At 41.8% G+C, this 25064-nt stretch overlaps 1 protein-coding gene across 1 annotated transcript in view; it reads left to right on the plus strand.

Moving 5' to 3' along the window:
• LOC122541279 (complement C4-like) overlaps positions 1–25064 on the plus strand; it is a 327363-nt gene that overhangs the window by 103645 nt on the left and 198654 nt on the right. The window contains exons 20-26 of the mRNA XM_087979764.1: positions 9483–9622; positions 12456–12665; positions 13678–13729; positions 15404–15487; positions 19564–19767; positions 22364–22439; positions 23294–23450. Coding sequence (XP_087835890.1) covers positions 9483–9622; positions 12456–12665; positions 13678–13729; positions 15404–15487; positions 19564–19767; positions 22364–22439; positions 23294–23450 — 923 coding nt within the window. The remainder of the gene's footprint in view (positions 1–9482; positions 9623–12455; positions 12666–13677; positions 13730–15403; positions 15488–19563; positions 19768–22363; positions 22440–23293; positions 23451–25064) is intronic.

Consider the following 25064-nt stretch of genomic DNA (forward strand, 5'->3'; position numbering starts at 1 on the left):
GTCCCACCGATGCGACCTCATTCATCAGTCAAGCATGTTAATATTATAGGCTCAGATTCTAATAATCAAACAGCCCGCCCATCTGTTCAGTTGGTTAAACAAACAACGCTGAACAACATTCTGCAGAAAGGTCACTGAACCCGAAATGCTAACTCGGATTTCTCTGCACAGGTGCTGCCAAACCTGTTGAGCTTTTCCAGCATTTTCTGTTTTTTGTTTTGCTTTCACTAAAACAAAATAATTTTAAAATCATTTTGAGAATGGTGATTTGAATATCGTTTTATTATCGATTTCCCAGAGCGGTAGCAATGCTGAATTATTACTGCACTCAAACTCCGTTTAAATCAAGGGCAGCGTGATACTTATTGTAATTAAGCCAAAACTACTTGCTTTTGTGTAAGATCCGAAGGTGCTGAAGGAACTTACGCAGATCTATTAGCATTTCAAAATCATTGGCTTGTCACAGAAGGAGACAATTTGGCCATTCCTGGCTCCTTTGGTTCTGTGGCGATACAAACAGGGATAACTTCTCGACTCCAATCTAATTCTTCGGAGAACCGCCATTGCTTCCATCTTAAACATCTATGTTTATTGCTGTTTCCGAAAATCAGAATTTATAAGGTTTGCATCTTCTTGGTACTTGTACTGCTTTATCATGACCTTACATTTGTGGCCTGATATCCCAACCACACATTATAACTACATTGTAGAATCATAGATTACCTGCACTGTGGTAGTAGGCCATTCAGCCCATCCAGTCCACACTGACACTCAGACCCAGCCCACTACTCTATAACCCTCATTTCCCATAACTAATCTACTTAACCTGCACACCTTTGGACAATGGGAGGAAACTGGAGCACCCATGCAGACACAAGGAGATTGTGCACCAACAGGCGCTTGAGAGTGGAATCGAACCCAAGTCCCTGCTGCTCTGTGTCCGTCATGGCGCAGTTTCAGTATTGGCTCTCCATGTAGTGGTTTCAACAACATCACGGTGTCAGGAAAGTTAGTTTGCCTTCATCTCAACATTTAGATTAGATTCCCTGCAGTATGGAAACAGGCCCTTCGGCCCAACAAGCCCACACTGACCCTCCGAAGAGTAACCCACCCAGATCCATTTCCCTCTGACTAATGCACCTAACACTATGGGCAATTTAGCACGGCCAATTCACCTAATCTGCACATCTTTGGAGGAAACCGGAGCACCCGGAGGAAGCCCATGGAGACACAGGGAGAATGTGCAAACTCCACACAGACAGTCGCCTGAGGCTGGAATCGAACCTGGGACCCTGGTCCTGTGCTAACCACTGAGCCTCATGTTAATGCTACTTGAGGATTTAGCACCAAATATTTTATTGTCACAGCACACCCACTTAAAATTGCCTTTTGTAAAACTGAAAGCTGCTTGTCTGTTAGTCAATCCTTTATTTATGCAGAGAATAGTAGTATCCCGAGAGTGCAGATAGAGGCAATTAGACCCATCAAGTCTACATCGATCCTCCAAAGAATATCCCATACTCTCCACCCAATCAATGTAATGCTACATTTACCATAGCTAACCCACCTATCCGCACAACTTTCGGTGCTTCAGGACATTTCGCATGGCCAATCCACTAGCCTGTAGATCTTTGGACTGTGGGAGGAAGCTCGAGCCCCTGGAGGAAGCCCGTGCAGACAAGAGGAGGTGGGGGGAGTATGGAAACTCCACACAGTCTCCCAGGAATTAAGCAAAAGTGAGCACTGCAGATGCTGGAGATCACAGTCATGATTGGAGTGGTGCTGGAAAAGCACAGCAGGTCAGGCAGCATCCGAGGAGCAGGAAAATTGACGTTTCGATCAGAGAACTCTCATTCTGATGGAGGTCTCCTGCCCAAAACGTCGATTTTCCTGATCCTCAGATGCTGCCTGATAAAACCCAGGAATTAAACCTAGTCCTTGTGAGCCATCGTGCCAGCCCTTCATTCTAGTGTATTCTCATCCCATTCTGTTAACTTGGGAATTAACCGTTCATTCAGCAACTTATCAAATCACTTTTGAAACTTGAAGTACTTTGCAAGTAATGGGGGCAGCAGCAGGAGTACAGCACTGCAGAGTGAACCTGGGGGTGAATGGCAGTGGGAGTTACCAGGTCAGTCAGAATAGGACAGAGGGAGAGGGAGTGGAAATGAATCCAGAGGCAAAGTTCCAGATGTGATGTCACCACTCAAAAAGTGACATCGGCTTGGCTTCTCGGGAACTAGGCACAGAGTCTGAGTGACTAGTATCTGGAGGGAGGTAAGGTATGAACTATTTCTGTTTGTCATTGTAGTTTGTTAGGATTAAACACTTAGAGCAAAAAAAGTCTGATTTTCATGAATATTGACGAGGTTGTGTAATTGGTTCCTAGATTATTGCCAATTGTTCAATAAGTTCAAAATGTCAGAACTCTGCCTCATGGAATGTTCCTCCTGCAATACGTGAGAAAACATGGACACTTCCAGTGGCTATGTATGTGCAAAGTGTGATCAACTCCAGCTCCTGATTTGCTGAATGGAGTACCTGGAGTTGCAATTAACTCAGCATGAAGCATTCATGAGGCTGAGAGTATCATGGCTAACACATTTTGTGAGTTGGTGACTCGACTATTACAGTGTGGGTGAACATCCAGGAAGACTCGTAAGTGTGGGCAGGGAGTGCAGGAGTCCCCTGAAGCCTTTCCCTTTTGAAGCAGGTATGCTGTTATGGATGCTTTTTTTTGGGGGGGGGGGGTGAGGTGGTCTCTCAGGGAAAGCAACAGGAGCCAGGTCAGTGGGCACCATGACTTGTTCTGTCATGCAGCAGCACAGGCAAGAGGTAATGGTAAGGAACGCCATATAGTCAACAAGAGTTTCTGTGGCCATGAGTGAGATTGCTGGATGGTCTGTTGCTTCTGTAATATCCAGGTCAAGCATGCCACTAAGCATGCACACGATATTCTGAAGGGGAAAGGTGAGCAGCCAGAGGTTGTGGTCCACGTTATTATGAATGACATGGGCAAAAAGAGAGGCAAGGTCTTACAAAGGGGATATGGGAATAAAGAACATAGAACAGTACAGCACAGGAACGGGCCCTTCAGCTCACAATGTTGTGCTGAACATGACTCCAAATTAAAGTAATCCCTTCTTCCTGTCCTTGATCCATATCCCTCCATTTCTTGCATATTCATGTACTTAGCTGAAAGTTTCTTAAACGCCCTTGTCATGTCTGCTTCCACCATGACCCTGGCAGTGTTCCACACTCTTACCACAATGTATTAAAAGGCTTGCTTCTCACACCTTTCTCTCTCTCAACTTAAATGCATGCCCCCTCTCTTTAGACATTTCAACTCTGGGAAAAAAATTCTGACCATCAACCCTGTCGATGCATCTCATAATTTTTAGAAATTTCGGTCACTGCTCCACAGAAAACAACCTGTGTTTTTTTTCTAGCATCTCCTTATAGCTCATACCCTCTAATCCAGGCAGCATCCTCTCCAAAGCCTCCACATCCTTCCAGTAATGTGGCGATCAGAATTAAACACAATACTCTAAGTGTGGCCCATGCAAAGTCTTGTCAAGTTGCAACGTGACATCCTGACTTTTGTTCTCAATTCCCTGAATAATAAAGGCAAGTATGCCATATGCCTTCTCCACCACAGGAACTATAGGCTGTAATCTTGGGAGTACTCCCTATGCCATGAGCTAGTGAGGCCGGCAAAAGGAAGATGATACATTAGAAGATGTAGGAGGATATCTTGCTCAGTGGTATCTCTTCCAAGGCACGTTGGACTTGGACAAGAAAGAGGGGTTGCACATCAATATCCTTCCAGGCAGTTTGCTTCTGTCACTTGGGAGGGTTTAAATTAGTGTGGCTGGGATGCAGGGACCAAACTACAGGCCAGCATGTGGAGTGATTGAAGAGAAGTGAGGGGCTGAATTAAATAAATCCAGTTAAAAGAGCAGGCAAGGCCAGGTGAATGAACACAGCAGGCTTAGCGGTCTGAGTGCATTTATTTTAATGCAAGAAATATAACAAACAACTCAAATAAACTCAGAGCCTGGATTACCACATGCAACCATAATGATGTAGCCATTACAGAAACCTAGTTGAAGGAAAGGCAGGACAGTGTCTTGATGTTCCAGGCATGACAGAGAGGGATGTAAAAGTGGAAGAGGAGTTACATTATTGATTAAAGAGAATATCACAACTGTACTCAGAGATAACATTGTGGAGAATATCACAGCTGTACTCAGAGAGGACATTGTGGGGAATATCACAGCTGTACCCAGAGAGGACATTGTGTGGAATATCACAGCTGTACTCAGAGAGGACGTTGTGGGGAATATCACAGCTGTACTCAGAGATGACATTGTGGGGAATATCACAGCTGTACTCAGAGAGGACATTATGGGGAATATCACAGCTGTACTCAGAGAGGACATTGTGGAGAATATCACAGCTGTACTCAGAGAGGACATTGTGGGGAATATCACAGCTGTACTCAGAGAGGACATTGTGGAGATATCACAGCTGTACTCAGAGAGGACATTGTGGGGAATATCACAGCTGTACTCAGAGAGGACATTATGGGGAATATCACAGCTGTACTCAGAGAGGACATTGTGGAGAATATCACAGCTGTACTCAGAGAGGACATTGTGGGGAATATCACAGCTGTACTCAGAGATAACATTGTGGGGAATATCACAGCTGTACTCAGAGAGGACATTGTGGAGATTATCACAGCTGTACTCAGAGAGGACATTGTGGAGAATATCACAGGGGCACTCAGAGAGGACATTGTGGAGAATATCACAGCTGTACTCAGAGAGGACATTGTGGAGAATATCACAGCTGTACTCAGAGAGGACATTGTGGGGAATATCACAGCTGTACTCAGAGAGGACATTGTGGAGAATATCACAGCTGTACTCAGAGAGGACATTGTGGGGAATATCACAGCTGTACTCAGACAGGACATTGTGGAGAATATCACAGCTGTACTCAGAGAGGACGTTGTGGAGAATATCACAGCTGTTCTCAGAGAGGACGTTGTGGAGAATATCACAGCTGCACTCAGAGAGGACATTGTGGAGAATATCACAGCTGTACTCAGAGAGGACATTGTGGGGAATATCACAGCTGTACTCAGAGATAACATTGTGGGGAATATCACAGCTGTACTCAGAGAGGACATTGTGGAGATTATCACAGCTGTACTCAGAGAGGACATTGTGGAGAATATCACAGGGGCACTCAGAGAGGACATTGTGGAGAATATCACAGCTGTACTCAGAGATGACATTGTGGGGAATATCACAGCTGTACTCAGAGAGGACATTATGGGGAATATCACAGCTGTACTCAGAGAGGACATTGTGGAGAATATCACAGCTGTACTCAGAGAGGACATTGTGGGGAATATCACAGCTGTACTCAGAGATAACATTGTGGGGAATATCACAGCTGTACTCAGAGAGGACATTGTGGAGATTATCACAGCTGTACTCAGAGAGGACATTGTGGAGAATATCACAGGGGCACTCAGAGAGGACATTGTGGAGAATATCACAGCTGTACTCAGAGAGGACATTGTGGAGAATATCACAGCTGTACTCAGAGAGGACATTGTGGAGAATATCACAGCTGTACTCAGAGAGGACATTGTGGGGAATATCACAGCTGTACTCAGAGAGGACGTTGTGGAGAATATCACAGCTGTACTCAGAGAGGACATTGTGGGGAATATCACAGCTGTACCCAGAGAGGACATTGTGGAGAATATCACAGCTGTACTCAGAGAGGACATTGTGGAGAATATCACAGCTGTACTCAGAGAGGACATTGTGGGGAATATCACAGCTGTACTCAGAGAGGACATTGTGGAGAATGTCACAGCTGTACTCAGAGAGGACGTTGTGGGGAATATCACAGCTGTACTCAGAGAGGACATTGTGGAGAATATCACAGCTGTACTCAGAGAGGACGTTGTGGAGAATATCACAGCTGTTCTCAGAGAGGACGTTGTGGAGAATATCACAGCTGTACTCAGAGAGGACGTTGTGGAGAATATCACAGCTGCACTCAGAGAGGACATTGTGGAGAATATCACAGCTGTACTCAGAGAGGACATTGTGGAGAATATCACAGCTGTACTCAGAGAGGACATTGTGGGGAATATCACAGCTGTACCCAGAGAGGACATTGTGGAGAATATCACAGCTGTACTCAGAGAGGACATTGTGGAGAATATCACAGCTGTACTCAGAGAGGACATTGCGGGGAATACCACAGCTGTTCTCAGAGAGGACATTGTGGAGAATATCACAGCTGTACTCAGAGAGGATGTTGTGGAGAATATCACAGCTGTACTCAGAGAGGATGTTGTGGAGAATATCACAGCTGTACTCAGAGAGGACATTGTGGAGAATATCACAGCTACTCAGAGAGGACATTGTGGGGAATATCACAGCTGTACTCAGAGAGGACATTGTGGGGAATATCACAGCTGTACTCAGAGAGGACATTGTGGAGAATATCACAGCTGCACTCAGAGAGGACGTTGTGTGGAATATCACAGCTGCACTCAGAGAGGACATTGTGGGGAATATCACAGCTGTACTCAGAGAGGACATTGTGGAGAATATCACAGCTGCACTCAGAGAGGACGTTGTGTGGAATATCACAGCTGCACTCAGAGAGGACATTGTGGGGAATATCACAGCTGCACTCAGAGAGGACATTGTGGGGAATATCACAGCTGCACTCAGAGAGGACATCTTGGAGGGCTCAGCAAATGAAGACATACTGAAGAACATAGGAATAAGAAAGTACAGTTGCTATGTTGGAATATGTAATATGATTCTCGATAACCAAGCAGGGATATCATGGAAAGTTATAAAAACAGTAATATTTGATAGTGAATGATATTAATTTACTCAATCAATATTCACTGGGACTCTCTCAGCACCAGATGCTTAGTTGGTTCAGAATTTGTGAGGCACATCCAGGAGAGATACTTGAAACAATATGTTGGTAGTCCAACTGAGGAAGGGGCCATAGTATAAGTTGTGTTGGGAATGAGCCTGGCCAGGTTTTTGGGACAAGCGAGCGTAATTCTGTGGGTTTTGGACAGTTATGCAAAAGGGTAAGACCTGTCCTTGGGTAAAAATGGCAAATTTGGAGAAGGCCTATTCCGACAGTATTAATCAGGAATTAGTAAAATTGGATTAGGGGAAGCTGCTTGAAGATAAATTCACATCTCAGGTGTAGGAGTCTTTTAAAGGTTGATTAGAGGTCAGGACCAGTATGTTCCTGTGAGAATGACACTGAAGGTGGTAACATTCAGGAGCCTTGGATAAAGAAATATGTTGTAAGTTGAGTTAAAAGAATAAATAAAGCATTTTAGGAAACAGGACATTAAGAAAGAAGACATTAGGAGGGGCTATGATATATTTTGCATAGAGGATAAAGGAGATTTCCAAGGCATTTCAGACATATAATTGGGACCAAGATGGTAACTTGGGGAAAAACCAGCTCCACTGAAGAACAAAGGTGGGAATTAACTTGTGGAGCCAGAAAAAGTGGGTGAGGTCCAGAAGGAATATTTTGTATTCACAAAGAAAGGTAGAGATGATGGTAAGTTTAAATAGGAATTTACGCTCAGGCATGTCAGGATGAGGTGTTGAGTGTCTTGAGAAAATGTTAAGGTTGATAATTCCCCACTTCCTGACGGAATCGATCCAGGATAAGGCAGGAGATTGCTGGAACTTTGTCAGAAATCATTGTCTCTTCTTTAGTCATAGGTCAGGTCTAACATCTGTAGAATAGCCAAAGTGGTTCAAGAAGGGCAACAGAGATAATCCAAGAAATGATTGACTGGTGAGCCATATAATAGTGGTAGGGAAATTATTGAAGAAGGGTCTTAGGGACAGGATGCAGTTAGAGATGGCTGGTCTTATTAATGATAACAAGAATGGCTTTATGCTACGGAGGTCTGATCTTACAAACTTGATTGAGTTTTTTGAGGAAGTGACAAAGGCAATAATAATTTATGAGGCTAAGGCAGTGGTGGATATTGTCTACATAGAATTTACTGGAACATTGCTCAAGGTCCCTCATGGGAGGCTGGTCCAGAAGAACAAATCAGATCGAATCCATGGTGAGTTGACAAGTTGGATGGAAAGTTGGCTTGGCCATAGGAGACAGGTTAGTTGTGGAGAGGTATTTCTCTCACCACAGATCTGCGTCCAGTAGTATTCTGCAAGGATCACTGTTAGGATTTTGAGTGATGGTCACATGTGTGTGTATTGTTTGGATGAAAATGGCGATGATTTGATAAATAAGTTTGCAGATGACACTAAAACCTGTGGAATTGGGGAAAGTGAGGAAGGATATCATGGAAACAGCAGGACAGAGATGGGTGGAGAAAAGTTGGGTGGAGAAATGGCAGATGGTGTTTAATGCAGGTAAATGTGAAGTGATGCATTTTGGGAGATCAAGTACAAGAGGAAAGTATACAAGAAATGATGAGAACATTGATGCACAGAGAGATTGCGAGGTGCCAGTACAACAATATATAATACATGATTGGAACCATAGCAGCATTGATATTCAGAGTGATTATGGGGTCTAAGTCTATAGCTTCCTGAAATTTGGGAAAGGTTCAAAAGAGATGTACGCAGAAAGTTTTTTTTCACAGAGAATAGTAGGTGCCAAGACGGTGCTTCCAGGGAGATGTAGAAGCAGATACAATAGCAAAGTTTAAGAGGTATTCAGACGGACACATGAACAGGAAGAGGACAGAGTGGTATCAACCACAAATGTAATTAATTTAGAATCCCCTCATGATCAGTGCAGACATGATTGGCCAAAGACCTGTTTTGGTGATGTACTATTCTATGTTCTAATCATTCTGCTTAAGCTCAATGAATGATTCTAAATTCAGCACAAACTCAAAAGAATTTTCTTTTCATACAGCCATGTTAACCTTTACTGATGATGCCAGTATTTTGTCTGTGTAGTGTTTAAACTGCATCAATAAATGATTTGAGCTTTTCCACGATTATTTAATTCAAACCAATGGACATGTTTTCTTTTTCTCTCCTTTCTTAAATGAGAGATTACATTTGGTGTCTTCTAATACGTTCAGGCAATTCGAGAATCATGAATTTGTGTTTAATGCTGTCACAGACGTTATCGCTGCAGACACCTCAGTTGGAACCCGTTATCATTGTGTGCAGGATATACCAGGTTTAAGGTTAGGGTTTGTCCACCTGTCTGCCTTAGCAATGCCTATTGGCTAATGTGTGACTACCATATGTGCAGTCCGCAGTGATAATGGGATTGGCTAGCAGTTATGTCTTTTGTGCTGTCGCTGTGTTATTGTGTAGCTATGTAAATATTTCAAGGAAGCATTGGACGATTTTAAAAATGAATTAAACAATGGTGAGAATATTCTTTGTTTTTTTTTTAACTTTAAGGATTCTGTATTGCTGAACCAAAGAAGATGAAAGTGTTCAAACCATTTTTTATATCCATGAAGCTACCATATTCTGTCAAGAGGAATGAGCAGTTGGATGTGAGAGCAGTGTTGTACAATTACCTGCCCGAAGAACTTGAGGTAAGAAAATTAATTAGTTAATTAGTTCAGATTATGCATTCTATGCCAAGTAGGCTTATATGGTACCAATATAAGTGTGTGTGTGTGTGTGTGTGTGTGTGTGTGTGTGTGTGTGTGTGTGTGTGTGTGTGTGTGTGTGTGTGTGTGTGTGTGTGTGTGTGTGTGTGTGTGTGTGTGTGTGTGTGTGTGTGTGTGTGTGTGTGTGATCATGTCTGTGTGTATGTGAAAGTGTCTCTTATTGTGTGTGTGTCTATTATTGTGTGTGCGTGCATGTGTGTATGAGTGTGTTTGTGAGAGAGAGAGTGTGTATTACTGTGTCTGTGTGTGTGCACGCTATCTGGAGAAGGTCACCTATTAATTGACAATAGCTCAGTGATTGGCACTGCTGCCTCACAGCATCAGGGACCTGGGTTTGATTTCATCCTTGGCTGACTGCCTGTTGACACATTCTCCTTGGGTCTGTGTCGGTTTCTTCAAAGTCCTCTGGTTTCCTCCCCCAGTCTGAGGATGTGCAGATTGGTCATGTTAAAATGCCCATAGTGTCCTGGGATGTGTAGGCTAGGTGGATTACTCCCTAGTAATGCAGGGTAACATGGTAGGTGGTGTGGGTCTGGGTGGACTCTATTAGGCCGAATGGCCTGCTTTCATACTGTAATGGTTCTATGCTGTAATTCTTAGAGATGTCTAAGTAAAGAAACCAGACACCTTGAAGATTATGATTTAATAAGATAAGCTGTGTTGCTGTGCTCACATGTGTAGGTCAGCAACTTCTCTTCAGATCGAAATCACTGACCATCCCTTACACATTTTTTTGTGGAATGTGGGCATCCCTGGCTGGCCAACAATTATTAACCATCTCTAGTTCCATTTGAGAAGGTGGTGGTGAGTAGCCTTCATGAAGGTCACCTGCTCTGGGTTGACCACAAAGAGGGAATTCCAGGAATTTGACCAGCAACAGTGAAGATATTTCCAAGTTAGAGTGGTAAACGTCATGGAGGGGAACATGCGACTGATGTTCCTATGTGCCTGCAGTCCTTCTCCTTTTCTATGGAAGTGACTGTGTATTTGGAAGATGCTGTCTCAGGATTGTGGTGAATTGCTGCAGTGTATCTTGGAGGTAGTACACACTCCTGCTGTGAAGCTTCAGTGATGAAGGGAGTGTATGTTCGGGGATCTGGTGCCAAACAAGCATGCTGCTTTATCCTGGACAGTTGTAAGCTTCTTGAGTGTTGGAGCTGCACCCATCCAGGCAACTGAGGAGTATTCCACTACACTCCTGACTTATGCTTTGTAGATGATGGACAGACTTTAGTGAGTCAGGAAGAGCCGCAGTATTCCTAGCCTCTGACCTACTCTTATAGCCTCTGTGTCCATCTGGCGAGTCCAGTTGAATTTCTGGTCAATGGTAAAACCCAATGATGCTGATTATGGGGAATTCAATGATGGTAACGCCATTGAACGTCAAGGGCCGTTGGTTAGATTGTCTCTTCCTAGTGATGGCCCAAGCCTGGAGTTCATGTGGTGCAAATGTTACTTGCCACTTGTCAGACTATTTCTGAGGCATCTCAGGTGCAAAGAGTGTCACCCGGTGGAACCAAAAAAAAGTCCAAAGAGGTGGCATGGTGGCTCAGTGGTTAGCATCGCTGCCTCACAGCACCACGGTCCCAGGGTCGATTCCCGCCTTGGGCGACTGTCTGTGTAGAGTTTGCACATTCTCCTCGTGTCTGCGTGGCTTTCCTCCAGGTACTCCGGTTTCCTCCCACAGTCTAAAGATGTGCATGTCAGGTGAATTAGCCATGCCAAATTGCCCACAGTGTTAGATGCATTAGTCAGATGGTTACTCTTTGGAGGGTCAGTGTGGACTGGTTGGGCTGAAGGGCCTGTTTCCGCACTGTAGGGAATCTAATCTAATCAGATAACACCAACAGGGAAATGCATTTATAGAGGATCATTCAGTGATCTAACCCATGTTTTCTGGATCCATTCCTGATGAAGGGCTTATGCCTGAAACATTGATTCTCCTGCTCCTCGGATGCTGTTTGACCTGCTGTGCTTTTCCAGCAACACACTCTTGACTCTAATCTCCAGCATCTGCAGTCCTCACTTTCTTCTAACCCATGTTTTCCGCTAATACATATGGGGAAGGCAATAGAAACCCACCTCCTGTGATACTTTCACTTGTTATATTACTCATAAGCCTTTGATGTTAAAGTTAGGTTGTGAAGAGTTAGTATGGAAGAGAGTTCCAAATTCTTACCAGTTACTTGTTAGTTTAGTCTTGCCCTTCTGAACAGACCGAGGGATGTCACTGTACCCAAAAGACTGTAGTGGTTCAAAAAGGCAGTTCACCTCCATTGTCACAAGGGGAATTGGGGATGGGTAATAAATGCTGGTTGAACCCGTGGTGCTCACATGCCATAAATAAACCAAAAAAATTCTATTCGATTTATCTGTTGTTATATTAAACTACATTTTGTATTTCTTGCCTTGCCAAGCAATACTCTACCTAATTGACCCCTCTCATGATGTTTGGAATCAATGTTCGTACAGAACTCATGATTTGCCCTCTTGATACAAAACAGACAAATCCTCCCTAATCCTTACAATCTCTGTGTTCTTTCTGACAGATGTGTTTTGCATATTTTCAGCTGCATCTATGTCCTTTGGTATCTGTATCACAAATATTCCCTGTGCAAATGCTCCTCACAGCACAATTCCAATCTGATTTTCATTGCTACAATAATATTGCACAAGAAAATACTTCAATGATATGTGCATCAATTTAGTTATTTTTGTGAAAAATATTGTGTGTGTGTGTGTGTATTTCCTGTAGGTTTTCGTGTACATGAGAGAAGCAGAGGGGCTGTGCAGTCCTGCTGTTTCAAGGAATAATGCAAGGAAAGTTCTGATCAAAGCAAATTCGGCTGCCTCGGTTCACTTTGCTATTGCTCCATTGGTCGTTGGCAACATGCCTATCAATATTATTGCTTTCAGCAATACCATGATGTACGAGGATGCTGTGTTAAAATATCTTAAAGTTGTGGTAAGTAGGATAGTGCATGTTGATTAGCAAGCTCTGCTGCATGATATGTTAGAGTAACACGATATAACAGTTTGTGTGCCATTTTTGTAAATTCTGAAATGCCTTACCTTTAAAGGAGTACTGAATTAGATAGTTTATAACACCTAAATTTCAAGATAGTGGAATTAGCTGTTTTGCTCTTTGAAAGAGACTCAAGGAATTAAGTTAATCAGAAAGTGGTTTGTGTGCTGTATTATCTTACAATACGGCACAGACTCTGGTTAGCCACATAAAGGTAGGAGATTTATCTCTGCTGAATTAGGAAAAATTATGACATTGTGTAACAGTCAAGGATACTCACATTGGTTAATTCTTAGTTATTAATCATTAATTAAGAACATGCTGCAAGCTGCTTCATTTCGAGCAAGTGAAAAAGTGTTGACTGGCGCAGGTTATTTAAATTTCTTTTTCTGCTTTGTGCCTTTGTAACTGTGAAGGGGACAATGTTGTATTCCAGTTATACAAAGTCTCAAGTTTGTCATTGAAGATTGTAAACACCTTCAGGAAGGATATATTAGCCCGAGAATAAAGGCAGCACCAACCGGGCAGCATCTCACCACAATCACATAGTTTATGTTCTCAGTAAGGATTTCAGTAATTGAACTTGTTATCCCCAGAATACATTAGTTAAGTTCTGATAAAATTTAATCTTCAAGGTGCTCAATTAAAATTGACTGGAATGATTAAAGACAATGTTTTCAAATGGTGCCATTTTCTAGGGTGAAGATGTAAATCAAAGCTTTGCCGTTCAGCATGTTGCTAGTAGAGAACCCAAAACAAAGCTCTCCAGTGAAAGAAATATGTGAACTCAATTCAACATTTTGTAACTGAAAACAATAGCGTTTGATAACTCAGCCAAGCCAAAAACGATTATTATTATATCGGCTAAGATTGTGTTTAATGGCATTCCAGATCTAAGAAATTACTGACTTGATAATATTTTAATTAACTTCTTTCTCACTCTACCTGGCAGCCTGAAGGTGTACTTGTGTCAGAAGAATCAAGCATCCTCATAAATCCCAAAGGTGAGAGAAATGTAGCTTCCAATAGGCAGTAGTAACACAGTTCATTTCATTGAACTCACAAAGCAACAGTTTGACTTGATAAGGGGAGTACAATTCCTTATACGTAACTTGTAAGATTGGAATTCACCTCATAAATTGCAGACAAAATTTCTGAAAGCACAAAATAAAATAAATTTTCACTAACACCTGTTAGTTTTCTAATTCTCAATTGTGTGCAACTCCAGAACCAAAGCAACATGCTCACTACCAACCCTGCCTCAACTTTGAATGAGTCTTAGAATATTTTTAGCACATAAGTAGGCAATTGGACCTGCAATGTTACTGCAGGTGTCATTTAAGAGAACCATAGACAGCACCGTGATATATCCCAATCTTCCAACATTTGTTTTCCTGCCAGATTGTTGTCATAATCTATATGTACAACAATCCCAAAAAGCTTACCTCCAAATGTAATCAGTTTTGCTGAGAAGACAGCTTCTGCTTACGGCATATTGAAACTGCAATGAAAAATAAAAAGATCCACAGTAAAGTAAAGTCGCAGAAAAGAAAAATGTAAAAGTAAGTAGGCATTGCTGCAACTGGATAAAATATTAGTGAGAGCGCGTCTGGGCTATTGTGTATTATTTTGGTCCTTTTACTTGAGGAGGCCTGTGGCTGAGGGCTGAGGCAAAGCAGAGTAGGTTCAATAGGTTAATTTGTTTCTTTCCTGATGACGGGTTCCTGCCCAAAACATCGATTTTCCTGCTCCTCAGATGCTGCCTGATCTGCTGTGCTTTTCCAGCACCACTGTAATCTTGACTCAATAGGTTAATTTCAGGGACGAGGGATTAGTCTCGTGAAGAACGATTGAGCAGTTAAAGCCTGTGCTCTGGAATTTAGAAAAACGAGAGGAGATCTCATTGAGGTACAGAACATAGAACATGCAGCACAGTACAGGCCCTACTACCCTCAATGTTATACCAACCTTTTATCCTACTCTAAGATCAGAATAATCTCCATACCTTTCACTTTACTATCATCCATGTGCCGGTACAAGAGTCGCTTAAATGTCTGTAATGTATCTGACTCTGCTATCACTGCTGGAACTAAATTCCACACACCCACCACTCTCTGTGTAAAGAACCTACCTCTGACATCTCCCCTAAACCTTCCTCCAATCACCTTAAGATCATGCCCCCTCCTGATAGACATTTCTGCCCTGGGAAAAAGTCTCTTGCTCTGCACTCTATATGTCTCATCATCTTCTACACCTCCATCAAGTCACTTCTCATCCTTCTTCGCTCCAATGAGAAGAGCCCTAACTCCCTCAACCTTTCTTCATAAGACATGCCCTCCAATCCAGGCAGCATCCTGGTAAATCTTTGTGAATGAGTGGAATGGGTGAAAACAGAAGTGTGAGAGATGGGTCAGACATGGCTAAAGTTGACCATGTCATGTCAGATGCAGCCCAGTAGAAATTGGGATCACAAACCAGACATGACACAGATGGGGAAAATGTGAGGATGGAATGAAGTCTGTGCAGGAAGCACAGTTTGAGGAAGTTTAGGCAAGCCATTGGCAAGTGATGACATGTTAGGAGTCATGAAAAAATGTTTCAGATTTGCAGCATCCACGGGATTATGTATTTTCTTGTACATTCCAGGGTTGTCATCCTAAACGCTTTGTCTTTTCCAGTGAGAAGCAGCTATGAAATATTGGAAGCAGAGCCGTCTAACTTGGTACCTGACACTGATAATTATATGTACATCCGAGCCACAGGTAATTATAAATTGCATTTTTGATTTCGCAGCCTGTCTTTTGGCAAAGTCGATGAGGATATTTCATTGTGTCCTTGAAGTGTTCAAGTGATAGCTGAATAAACATGGGTGTACATTAGCCTAACTTAATGGAAGTAATATTATAAGATTGGTTCACAGTTCCTCAAAGTAAGAGAGGTGAGGCACATAGAAAATGGAAACGATGGTAGTCAATTTACTCCCTATGCCATTCAACTATGTTATGAAAAATCACCTCACATTTCTCAACCCATCTGACTGTGAAGCTTCCAACATATAATGTTTTTGTGTCTGCACAGTTGCCTCTATCATTAGGGCGGCATGGTGGCTGAGTGGTTAGCACTACTGCCTCACAGCGCCAGGGACCTGTGTTTGATTCCAGCCTTGGACAACTGTCTGTATGGAGTTTGCACATTCTCCCCGTGTCTGCGTGGGAGTGCTCTGGTTTCTTCCCACGATCCAAAGATGTGCAGGTTAGGTGAATTGGCCATACTAAATTGCCCACAGTGTTCAGGATGTGTAGGTTAGGTACATTACTCAGGGCTAATGTTGGGGAACGGGTCTGGATGGGTTACTCTCTGGAGGGTCAGTGTGGACTTGTTGGGCCGAAGGATCTATTTGCACACTGTAGGGATTCTATGATCTATTATTGCATTAGAGTGTCAGCCTGAAATTTGTATTTCAATCTGAAGTGAGGAGCTCATTCTTTGGCTTCAAAGACATGAAGAGTAACTGAAAACCACAGGAACAATATATGCTGGGAATTAGAAACAAAAACAGAAATAGCTGGAAATTCCCAGCAGGTCTGGCAGCATCTGTGGAGAGATATCTAAGTTAACATTTTGGGTCCAGTCACCCTTCTTCAGGACTGAATTGAAGTTCTGAAGAAGGGTTGCGGGACCCTAAACGTCAACTCTGATTTCTCTTTGCAGATCAGTTGAGATTTTCTAGCTATTTCTGTTTACGCTGATGAAAATTAATTGTTGACCCAAACAATCTCAGAATTTTTTGCACCTCGAAAATATTGCTCTTGCAATGTCTCCGCAAAGGCCAGTATTCTGTCAACAAGTCACCGTTTATTTACCCATGCAATGACCAGGACACTGGTACAGCTCCATCAGAGTCAAATAGATGTCTGAAACTCCAGTTTTTATTTGTCACCAGGGCTCCCTGACTGGATCAGATTAACAGCCCCAATCAGGGAACTTAAATTCTATAAGGTCCACAATGGCTGACATTGTTACAATCCGTACATCCCTATCCCTCTGACGTCAAGAACATAGACCAGTTGTTTTTTTCATCGCTCCTTCTGGGGTGTTTTAGCACTGAGTCGGGCTCCTCCGTCTCTTCCTCAGATAAGGGCAGCGTGTAATGCACAGTAGCTCATCTCTCGTGCCTGGAGCGTCTCAGAAAAAAGAAATCTGGTTGTAACGGCCCTTTGGTATTCTCTATCACCACCAGCTGCTTTGGTTTTTGCCAGGACTGGATCTTTCTACAATAAAAGTCTGATGCTGTTGGCTGTGACTGGAAGTGTGTCCTGAAAATTTAAAACCATTACAGACTCTGACAGTGGCTGCACCATCAGTAGTGTATCTGCCATTGGGAGGTGCTCGATGCATCTGCCTTCATTCCTTGGCCTCCCAGATATACACTTACTATTAGAGCCCTCGACTATCAGCCTGAAGTTATGGGCTGCAATGTTTTGTCCTTTTCACTGGATCTAACATGTGTTTGTGGTCCATTATTATTGCAAATCGATATCCGGATTTATTGGTGAAACGTCCTGACTCCAAATATGAGTACTAATCCTTCTTTCCCTATCTGGGTGTATTTATCCTCTACATTAGACAAAGTCCTGGTTGCATATACTCTTGGGTTCAAGGTTTGTATAAAGATTGGTATCTTGGGTGCCGGTTGCCATGGTTATGGGTATGTTCGCCGAGCTGAGGATTTGATTTGCAGATGTTTCATCCCCTATCTAGGTGACAACTTCCCTATGTTGGAGCCTCCTGTGAAGCGCTGCTGTACTGAGTCTTCCGAAATTTATTTGGTTCCATTCCTGCTGCTTCCGGTTGCTGGTTCTGATTGTTCACTGTAGTGGCCGGTATATCGGACCTTGGTCTATGTGCTTGTTGATGGAGTCTGTAGCTGAGTGCCATGCTTCTCGAAATTCTATGTTTAGCTTGTCATATGATCTTTATGTTGTCCTTGTCATCTATGTGTATAGATACTAGGGTCAGCTGGTCATCACAGTTAGTGGCTAGTTGGTGTCCATGGAGGCAGATTGCTAGTTGTTTGCCTGTTTGTCCTGTATAGTGTTGTGTGCAGTCTTTGAATGGAATATTGTAAATTATGTTTATCCTCTGCATGATGGGTATAGGGTCTTTTGTTCTGGTGAGTTGTTGTTCTTACTGGGTGTTCCCCTCCTTTGGGCCACCTATGAGCCAGTGCTACCTTGATACCTTACTTGGGGTCATACTGTGCTGACACCTGAGAGGACAGTAACTATTTCTTCACTTCCCTGAAAGTTATGGCAGGGAAAGACCGAACCTTCCGTACAGAAGTGGAAGCCGGGCCATTTTCGATCATTCTCATTTTATTTTCCAAAGGGTGTAATCCAGTTTTGTTGACTCTGTAGCCCAAATAAGTAAGTTGGGATGCCTGGAACACACATTTCTCCCTTCTAAGGTGTAGATCCACCTGGAAGAAATGTCCAAGAACTGTGTCCACATTCTCTGCGTGCTTCTTATTGGTCTTCCTGGTTATTAGCACATAGGAACCTAAGAACATAAGAACCAGGAGCTGGAGCAGGCTGTCCGGCCCTTCGAGTCTGCTCCACCATTCAATAAGATCATGGCTGATCTCTTCGTGGACTCAGATCCACTTACCCACACTCTCACCGTTTCCCTTAATTCCTTCATTTTTCTAAAAAAAACCCCTACCTTAGCTTTAAAAACATCAACTGAAGTAGCACCAACTATTTCATTGGGAGACAAATTCCACAGATTAACAATGCTCTGGGTGAAGAAGTTCCTTCTCAATTTAGACCTAAATCTGCTCCCTCTAAACTTGGGGCTATGTCCTCTTGTCCTCGTTTCACCTGCCAATGGAAACATTCTCTCTGCTTCTATCTTATTGATTCTCTTCATAATTTCCCAGTGATAAAACCAGTGCCTATTTGTAGTCCAGTTTGGCTTCAGCGAGTAGATGTTTTTGCATGGTTATGTCATTAATGCGCATACCAATCGGTCCCTCAGCACCTCATTAAGGGTAAAGCCAATCTCACATGCCTCTGCCAGTCATCTTAACCAAATCAACCATTCCGAAACAGAGTGCCTTGGTTCTCAAATTGCTGAATAAAACTGATAATGTTCCAGAATTAGAAGAGGGTTGGAGTTGTAACATTCCTGAACCAAACCTGTCAACTCTTGAAAGGTTTAGCATCAAAGAAAGCTAGGCTCCTCATAACTGAAAAAGCTTTCAGGGTGATTACTCGTTGCTTTTCAATCACACTAATGTCATTTTCCCAGAAAAGGGAGGCATCCTTTCCACATTCTGGGCCCAGTCTTTGACAGCAGCATTGAATGAGTCAAGCTTTCCAAATAATGCATGATGCAAGCAATCCTTACTCCAACTTTGAGATGACTGATGTGAGAGTTTCTTTAGGATGTGCTTTGCTCTTGCTACCACTGAAATAATTCCACAGAGGCTGGTATCCCATCACCTATTCATCATTTATTTATATGTGAAAAGTCCTTGACTCTGGCACAGCCTTATCAGAGACAACTCCAAGAGTGAACAGGATATGTGTCACTCCTGTTTGTACCTGTCAGCCAGGGCTCACTGGTTGACCCAGGTTAACAATTCCAAACAAAGATCACATATTCTGTGCGGTCCACTTGACTGACCTTGCTACAATCACTGCAGTTCTATGCAGGAAACCATTTCCATACTGCAAGAAGAGTATTGAAAGTGCAATAAACTCTGTTTAGATCTGAGAAGAGAAACATAATTTGTCGCTTTCTAAACCAATACTTCACTTGAACCCTGCTGTTTTAGGGACAATAATGGGAGAGGCAGTGGAAAATTCGCTAAGTGCTGCTGGAATTGACAAGCTAATCAAAGTGCCAACTGGCTGTGCAGAGCAAACAGCAATGCATATGGCCCCTACAGTCTTTGTCGTCGAATACCTCGACCAAAGCGATCAGTGGCTGTCACTTAAAGCCGAACGCAAGGATGAAGCAATCTTTCACATTGAAACAGGTAAGCTTATTTCCTTTAGCTTAACATGGAATCCAGCAACAAACCTTTTTAATTAAATTCATCCCTTATTGCTTCTATTCTATCCATTCAGCAAGAAAGTATTTAGCTGTGCATGTTTGCTTCTCTATTTCCGGAGGTAACTCCCATTCGACTTGATGCTCACTGTGCAAATTGACCTTGACTACAGTTTGAATTGTATTTATGTTGTATTTATGTTGTATGAACCTTAAGTTATTCTGTAAGAGAAGCATTCAAACCATTTATGAGGCAATGCTTGATAGAAAGTCCTGCATTTGATTTGTCAGTGAACTCAATCATCAAGATCTAACATGAATTGAGTTTACTTTGCTCATGTAATTGGAACAATTTTAACTGCTTTTGCAAAGAGATGGCATTTGCATTGTACTCAAGTAGCCTCTTGTGATGCATCCATCTCTGGGTACATTAAATCACATTTGTTGTTTCAATTGACTGAAGAAAGGGAATGTCCAAACTGAATTTTCAGAATGTTTCTACATCCTTTTTCAGCTGACAGTTATAGATTCATAGAGATGTACAGCATGGAAACAGACCCTTCAGTCCAACTCGTCCCTGCCTACCAGATATCCTAAATAATTCTCGTCCCATTTTTCAGCATTTGGCCCATATCCCTATAAACCCTTCCTGTTCATATGCCCATCCAGAAGCCTTTTAAATGTTGGACTTGTACCAACTTCCACCACTTCCTCTGGCAACTCATTCCATACACGCACCACCCTCTGCAAGAGCAAGTTGCCCTTCGGACCCTTTTAAATCTTTCTGCTCACTTCCTAAACTCATGCACTCCAGTTTTTTGGATTCCTCTGCCTCAGGGAAAAGACCTTGTCTATTTAGCCTATCTATGCCCCTCATGAGTTTATAAATCTCCATAAGGTCACCCTTCAGCCTCCAACGCTCCAGAGAAAATGCACCAGCCTCTCCCTGTAGCTCAAACTCTAATTTTGGCAACATCCTTGTAGACCTTTTCTGAACCTTTTCAAGTTTCACAGTATGCTTCCTGTGGCATGGTGACTTGAATTGCAACAGTATTCCGGGTCTGGAACTCCTGATTTGGAAATTTCTGGAAGTCTGCATTGTTAGCAGGGAGTTAGATTAATACCAGCATGAATGTCAGATTTCTTTTACAGTATTAAAATACAAAGTAAGAATAAAAAAATTGACTTAACTGTAACTGTAAATCGAAGCACTTAACAAATCAATCAATATAGTAACTACTATTAATTAATGAATTGTTCCATAATAGTAACATCCTAAGGACACATCTTTGGTAAAAGGTGGAATTCAGTAAAAAGATAGTCTCACAGGCAATTCTCCAGTCCATGGAGGAAAACATCAAGAAAAAACTCTGGGAGAGAGAATAGCAAGGAAAGATGTGCTGCAGTTTCCAAATCCAGCTTCATTATCCCAGCAACTGCAGCTGAAAAACTAAAAATAAAGATCCTGGCTTTGTAGGAGCTTAACCCCACCCATTCAGGCTGCTTCTATTGTTCCAAACATAGGGGGGAAAAACCCAAAAGCCTCACATTCTGTTTACTTTGTGGGTTTTGAAGCAGGCCAATCAGTATCTCTGCTTTCAACCTTTCTTATTAAATAAACAAGGACATAAAACATCTCTTGGAGCCATTGTAACAGCACAACAACAATATGCATTTTATCATATGTTCTCATCACAGAAACGACGCTATCTTAAAATCTGTATTATCGTTTACTTAGTTTTATATAACACCTATAAGAATAAAAATACATTATTGTTAAATTATACAACAATTAACTTTGAAGTCCTCTGTCACATTAGGTCTTCAAACTTAGTGAGTGTGAAGAGAATGTAAGTCTAAATGTTCATCAAAGCTGTATTGTTGTGAAGTGTTTCAAGTTTAATGTTTCTTCATAACTGGATTAAAATACATCAATAGATTTTAAAATTTCATTTTATTTTACCTCTCTGATCAGACTTGATGACAGAAAATCTGAGCATCTAGATTAGAGTGATGCTGGAAAAGCATAGCAGGTCAGGCAGCACCCTCCTGCTCCTCAGATGCTGCCTGACCTGCTGTGCTTTTCCAGCACCACTCTAATCTGGCCTCTGATCTCCAGCATCTGCAGTCCTCACTTTTGCCTAACAGAAAATCTGATACAATCATGAAAACTTCGGCTGAAATGTTACCTGCATAGTCTGTTTGAGGAAAGGCTGAGTTTGTTTGAAATCCCTGATGGCTGTTCTGGGAAGCATAGCTTCACAGTGATCAGATGAAGCAAACCTGTGCAGACTTGAGCTTAAAACAGCCACTTAAAGTTGAACACCTTGATCATATTGACTCTACATTTCCTACCCTCAAAGGAAAATAAGCACAGGTTGTGTCAGTACCCTCATTATTGAAATCCTTTAGTTCAGGCATCATTCTGACAGAGATGATTTCCATCACATCTGTGCAAATAATCTTATTCCACAAATGAGATGCTATTGCATCAAATTGCATCTTGTTTATATTAAATTGAGGTAATTGCGATATAATTTTTTTTTCTTGGTTTGTAACAACCATGCTATATTCCTTTCCAGGGTATAATAGGATTTTGGGATATAAGAAAGACGATGGGTCCTATGGAGCCTGGAAAACTCATCCGAGCAGCACATGGTGCGTGTGTCATACTGCGTTCACCTACATGTTCTCATCTCATCTTAATCTACATCTGTTTTCACTCAGATTTTCATTATAATACTTTTGAGAAGTGATAAATCATTGGAGGATAATATTAAGGGTAGAGTTTGTTATAATTCACACTTTGGTGTAATTAAAAAGCACAGGACAAGCCAACGTTTTATTTCAATTAAAGTAGATTGTTTGATAATTGTTAGAATGTTTATTCAGGAAAAAAACACAATTAATTAAACTAAGATTGCATCTTTGCTTATTAGAATGCCCAGTCATATGGAGCTTCATGGGACAAAATATGACCTAGACTGCCTAAAGGTGGCATGGTGGCACATTGTTTGGCACTGCTGCCTCACAATGTTAGGGATTTGGTTCAATTCGACCCTCGGATGACTGTCTGTGTGGAGTTTGCATATTCTCCCCATGCCTGCAGGCTTTCTTCTGGATGCTCCGGTTTCCTGTATAGTTGAAATATGTGCAGGTTAGACGGATTATCCGTAGTGTCTAGGGATATGCAGTATAGGTGGATTAACTATGGGAAATGCAGGGTTACAGGGATGGGATGGGATAATGTTTGGAGGGTCAGTGTGGACTCGATGGGCCAAATGGCCTGCTACCACACTGTAGGGATTCTCTCATGAGAGTTTAATAGAAGACTGGTCAAGGAAATAAATGACAAGGTGCATCTCAAATTGAGCCAAGGAAGTTGGTGTGCTGAAACTGAATTTCTAAAGTTTTGGATAAGGCCACTAAAAATGACATGTATCAAATTAAGAATGTGCCATTGTAATTTGAGTGTTCCAACGGGTGCACATTACAGTTTTGTTTCTTTTCAGGTTGACTGCGTTTGTTGTAAAAATACTCTCAATGGCACGAGCACAAATTGTTGTCAATGACAAATTCATCCAGGAATCTGTGGCCTATCTCATCCATGAACAAAAAATATCTGGAGCATTTGAAGATCCCCATCCAGTGATAACCAGAGACATACAGGTCCTGCCCATATACGCTGCTTCTACTTCATTTGTTAATGTTTCACTGAGTGCACTTTGTTTCTCCTTTTTGGTATTGCTATACAATTGTTGGCTGTTACACTCTTATGTGTCCTTGCACATTCAATGGTCTCAAAACTGCCAGCAGTGTGCGTACCTTCTCCACCCCAATAATGCCGTCAGCTCACTCTCGACTTAGTTCTTACTTAAAATATTCTGATCAATCAAAGTTCATTTTGAGGGAAATGTAGTTATCTGTCCAGAAAAGCTGATTTTGATTGGCATGAACTGTAGTGAAATTGAATATAGTCTCCAAAACGAGATTCCTTATAGGCTTATATGCACTACAAAATAATTGCTTCCCACAGGTATTGTGTGCATATTTATTTTTTCTCAGATTACCTAAGATCTTTTCTTTGTTTATTCCTGTTGTGTAGATTTCCAGTCAGATCCATAAATACAGGTTGATGTAGTCACTGTTTTAATGTGGTATTGAAGGACGACGTGTGACCTTTGGAGTCTCATTCCATCATAAACTGGAATGAATCTTCAAACTGCTCCAAATCTCTATTGGTGACTTGACGGGGCTGTAAATTTCCAAGTGTTAGCAATGGCTGCATGAAGTATGGCACTTTTTTTGTTGCACTATTCATCTTAATTGCTCCTCATCAGCCATTCAGGCTTTGGAACCATTTTAATTTTTCTTTATTGACTTGTCCAAGATCGTTCATGATTGTGAACATCATGACAACAATCTGTTAGATTGATAGGACATATAGGATTGGATCTATTTTATCCCGTCTATAAATAGAAATGCAGTATAGCTTACAAAACCACTTCTGGGCAGCATGCTGGCTCAGTGGTTAGCATTGCTGCCTCACTTCATTCGGACCCGATTTCAATTCTAGCCTCAGGCGACTGTTTATGTGCAGTTTATGTGTTCTCTCTGTGTCAGCGTGGGTTTCTGCTGGGTGCTCTGGTTTCCTCTCACACTCCAAAGAAGTACAGATCCTTATATGTGCTTTCTTATGCATGACCTAAATGCTTGACTTCTTGCTAGCAATCAGTGACTTGGACAAACTAACTGGAGATGAATTAAAGACCTTTTGACATGATTTCCTGCCAGATTCTCTTCAATTCCTCTATGTGTACATGACAACTTCCATGATCTTTTTTGATGTGATGTCTGAAATGACAGTCTAGTTCTAAATATTTGTAATGCAGTGTTTCCAGGTGCCTGTTACAACATGCTCACGAATGTACACTTCAAAAGATACTTTCATATCCTCATTGGATTTTGATAGTATCATTGAATACAATCCTTCAAACTCTGTAATAAATATTTAAATTTCCAACAATATTTGCATGTTGTTTTTAGTGCACATTATTGATTAGTTGATGTTATTACTCATATTATATGCATTACTGATGTTATTACATATAAATATTGTATATATATGCAAGTTAACAAGTTGATGGTGATGCTGTCCTCACTCACAGGATAATAACACTGTCCTTCTTCTACATCCCACAATTCCCTGTGCAAATTGGCGGAAAAGAAGGCAGTTTTCGTAAAATTGATCTGTGCTTCCATCAGTTGATTGAGGTTAATTCA

This window comes from Chiloscyllium plagiosum, unplaced genomic scaffold (genome assembly GCF_037043375.1).
Source record: "Chiloscyllium plagiosum isolate Xiang-an unplaced genomic scaffold, Cpla_swu_hap1 HiC_scaffold_35, whole genome shotgun sequence".
In the NCBI taxonomy this organism is placed as follows: Eukaryota; Metazoa; Chordata; class Chondrichthyes; order Orectolobiformes; family Hemiscylliidae; genus Chiloscyllium; species Chiloscyllium plagiosum.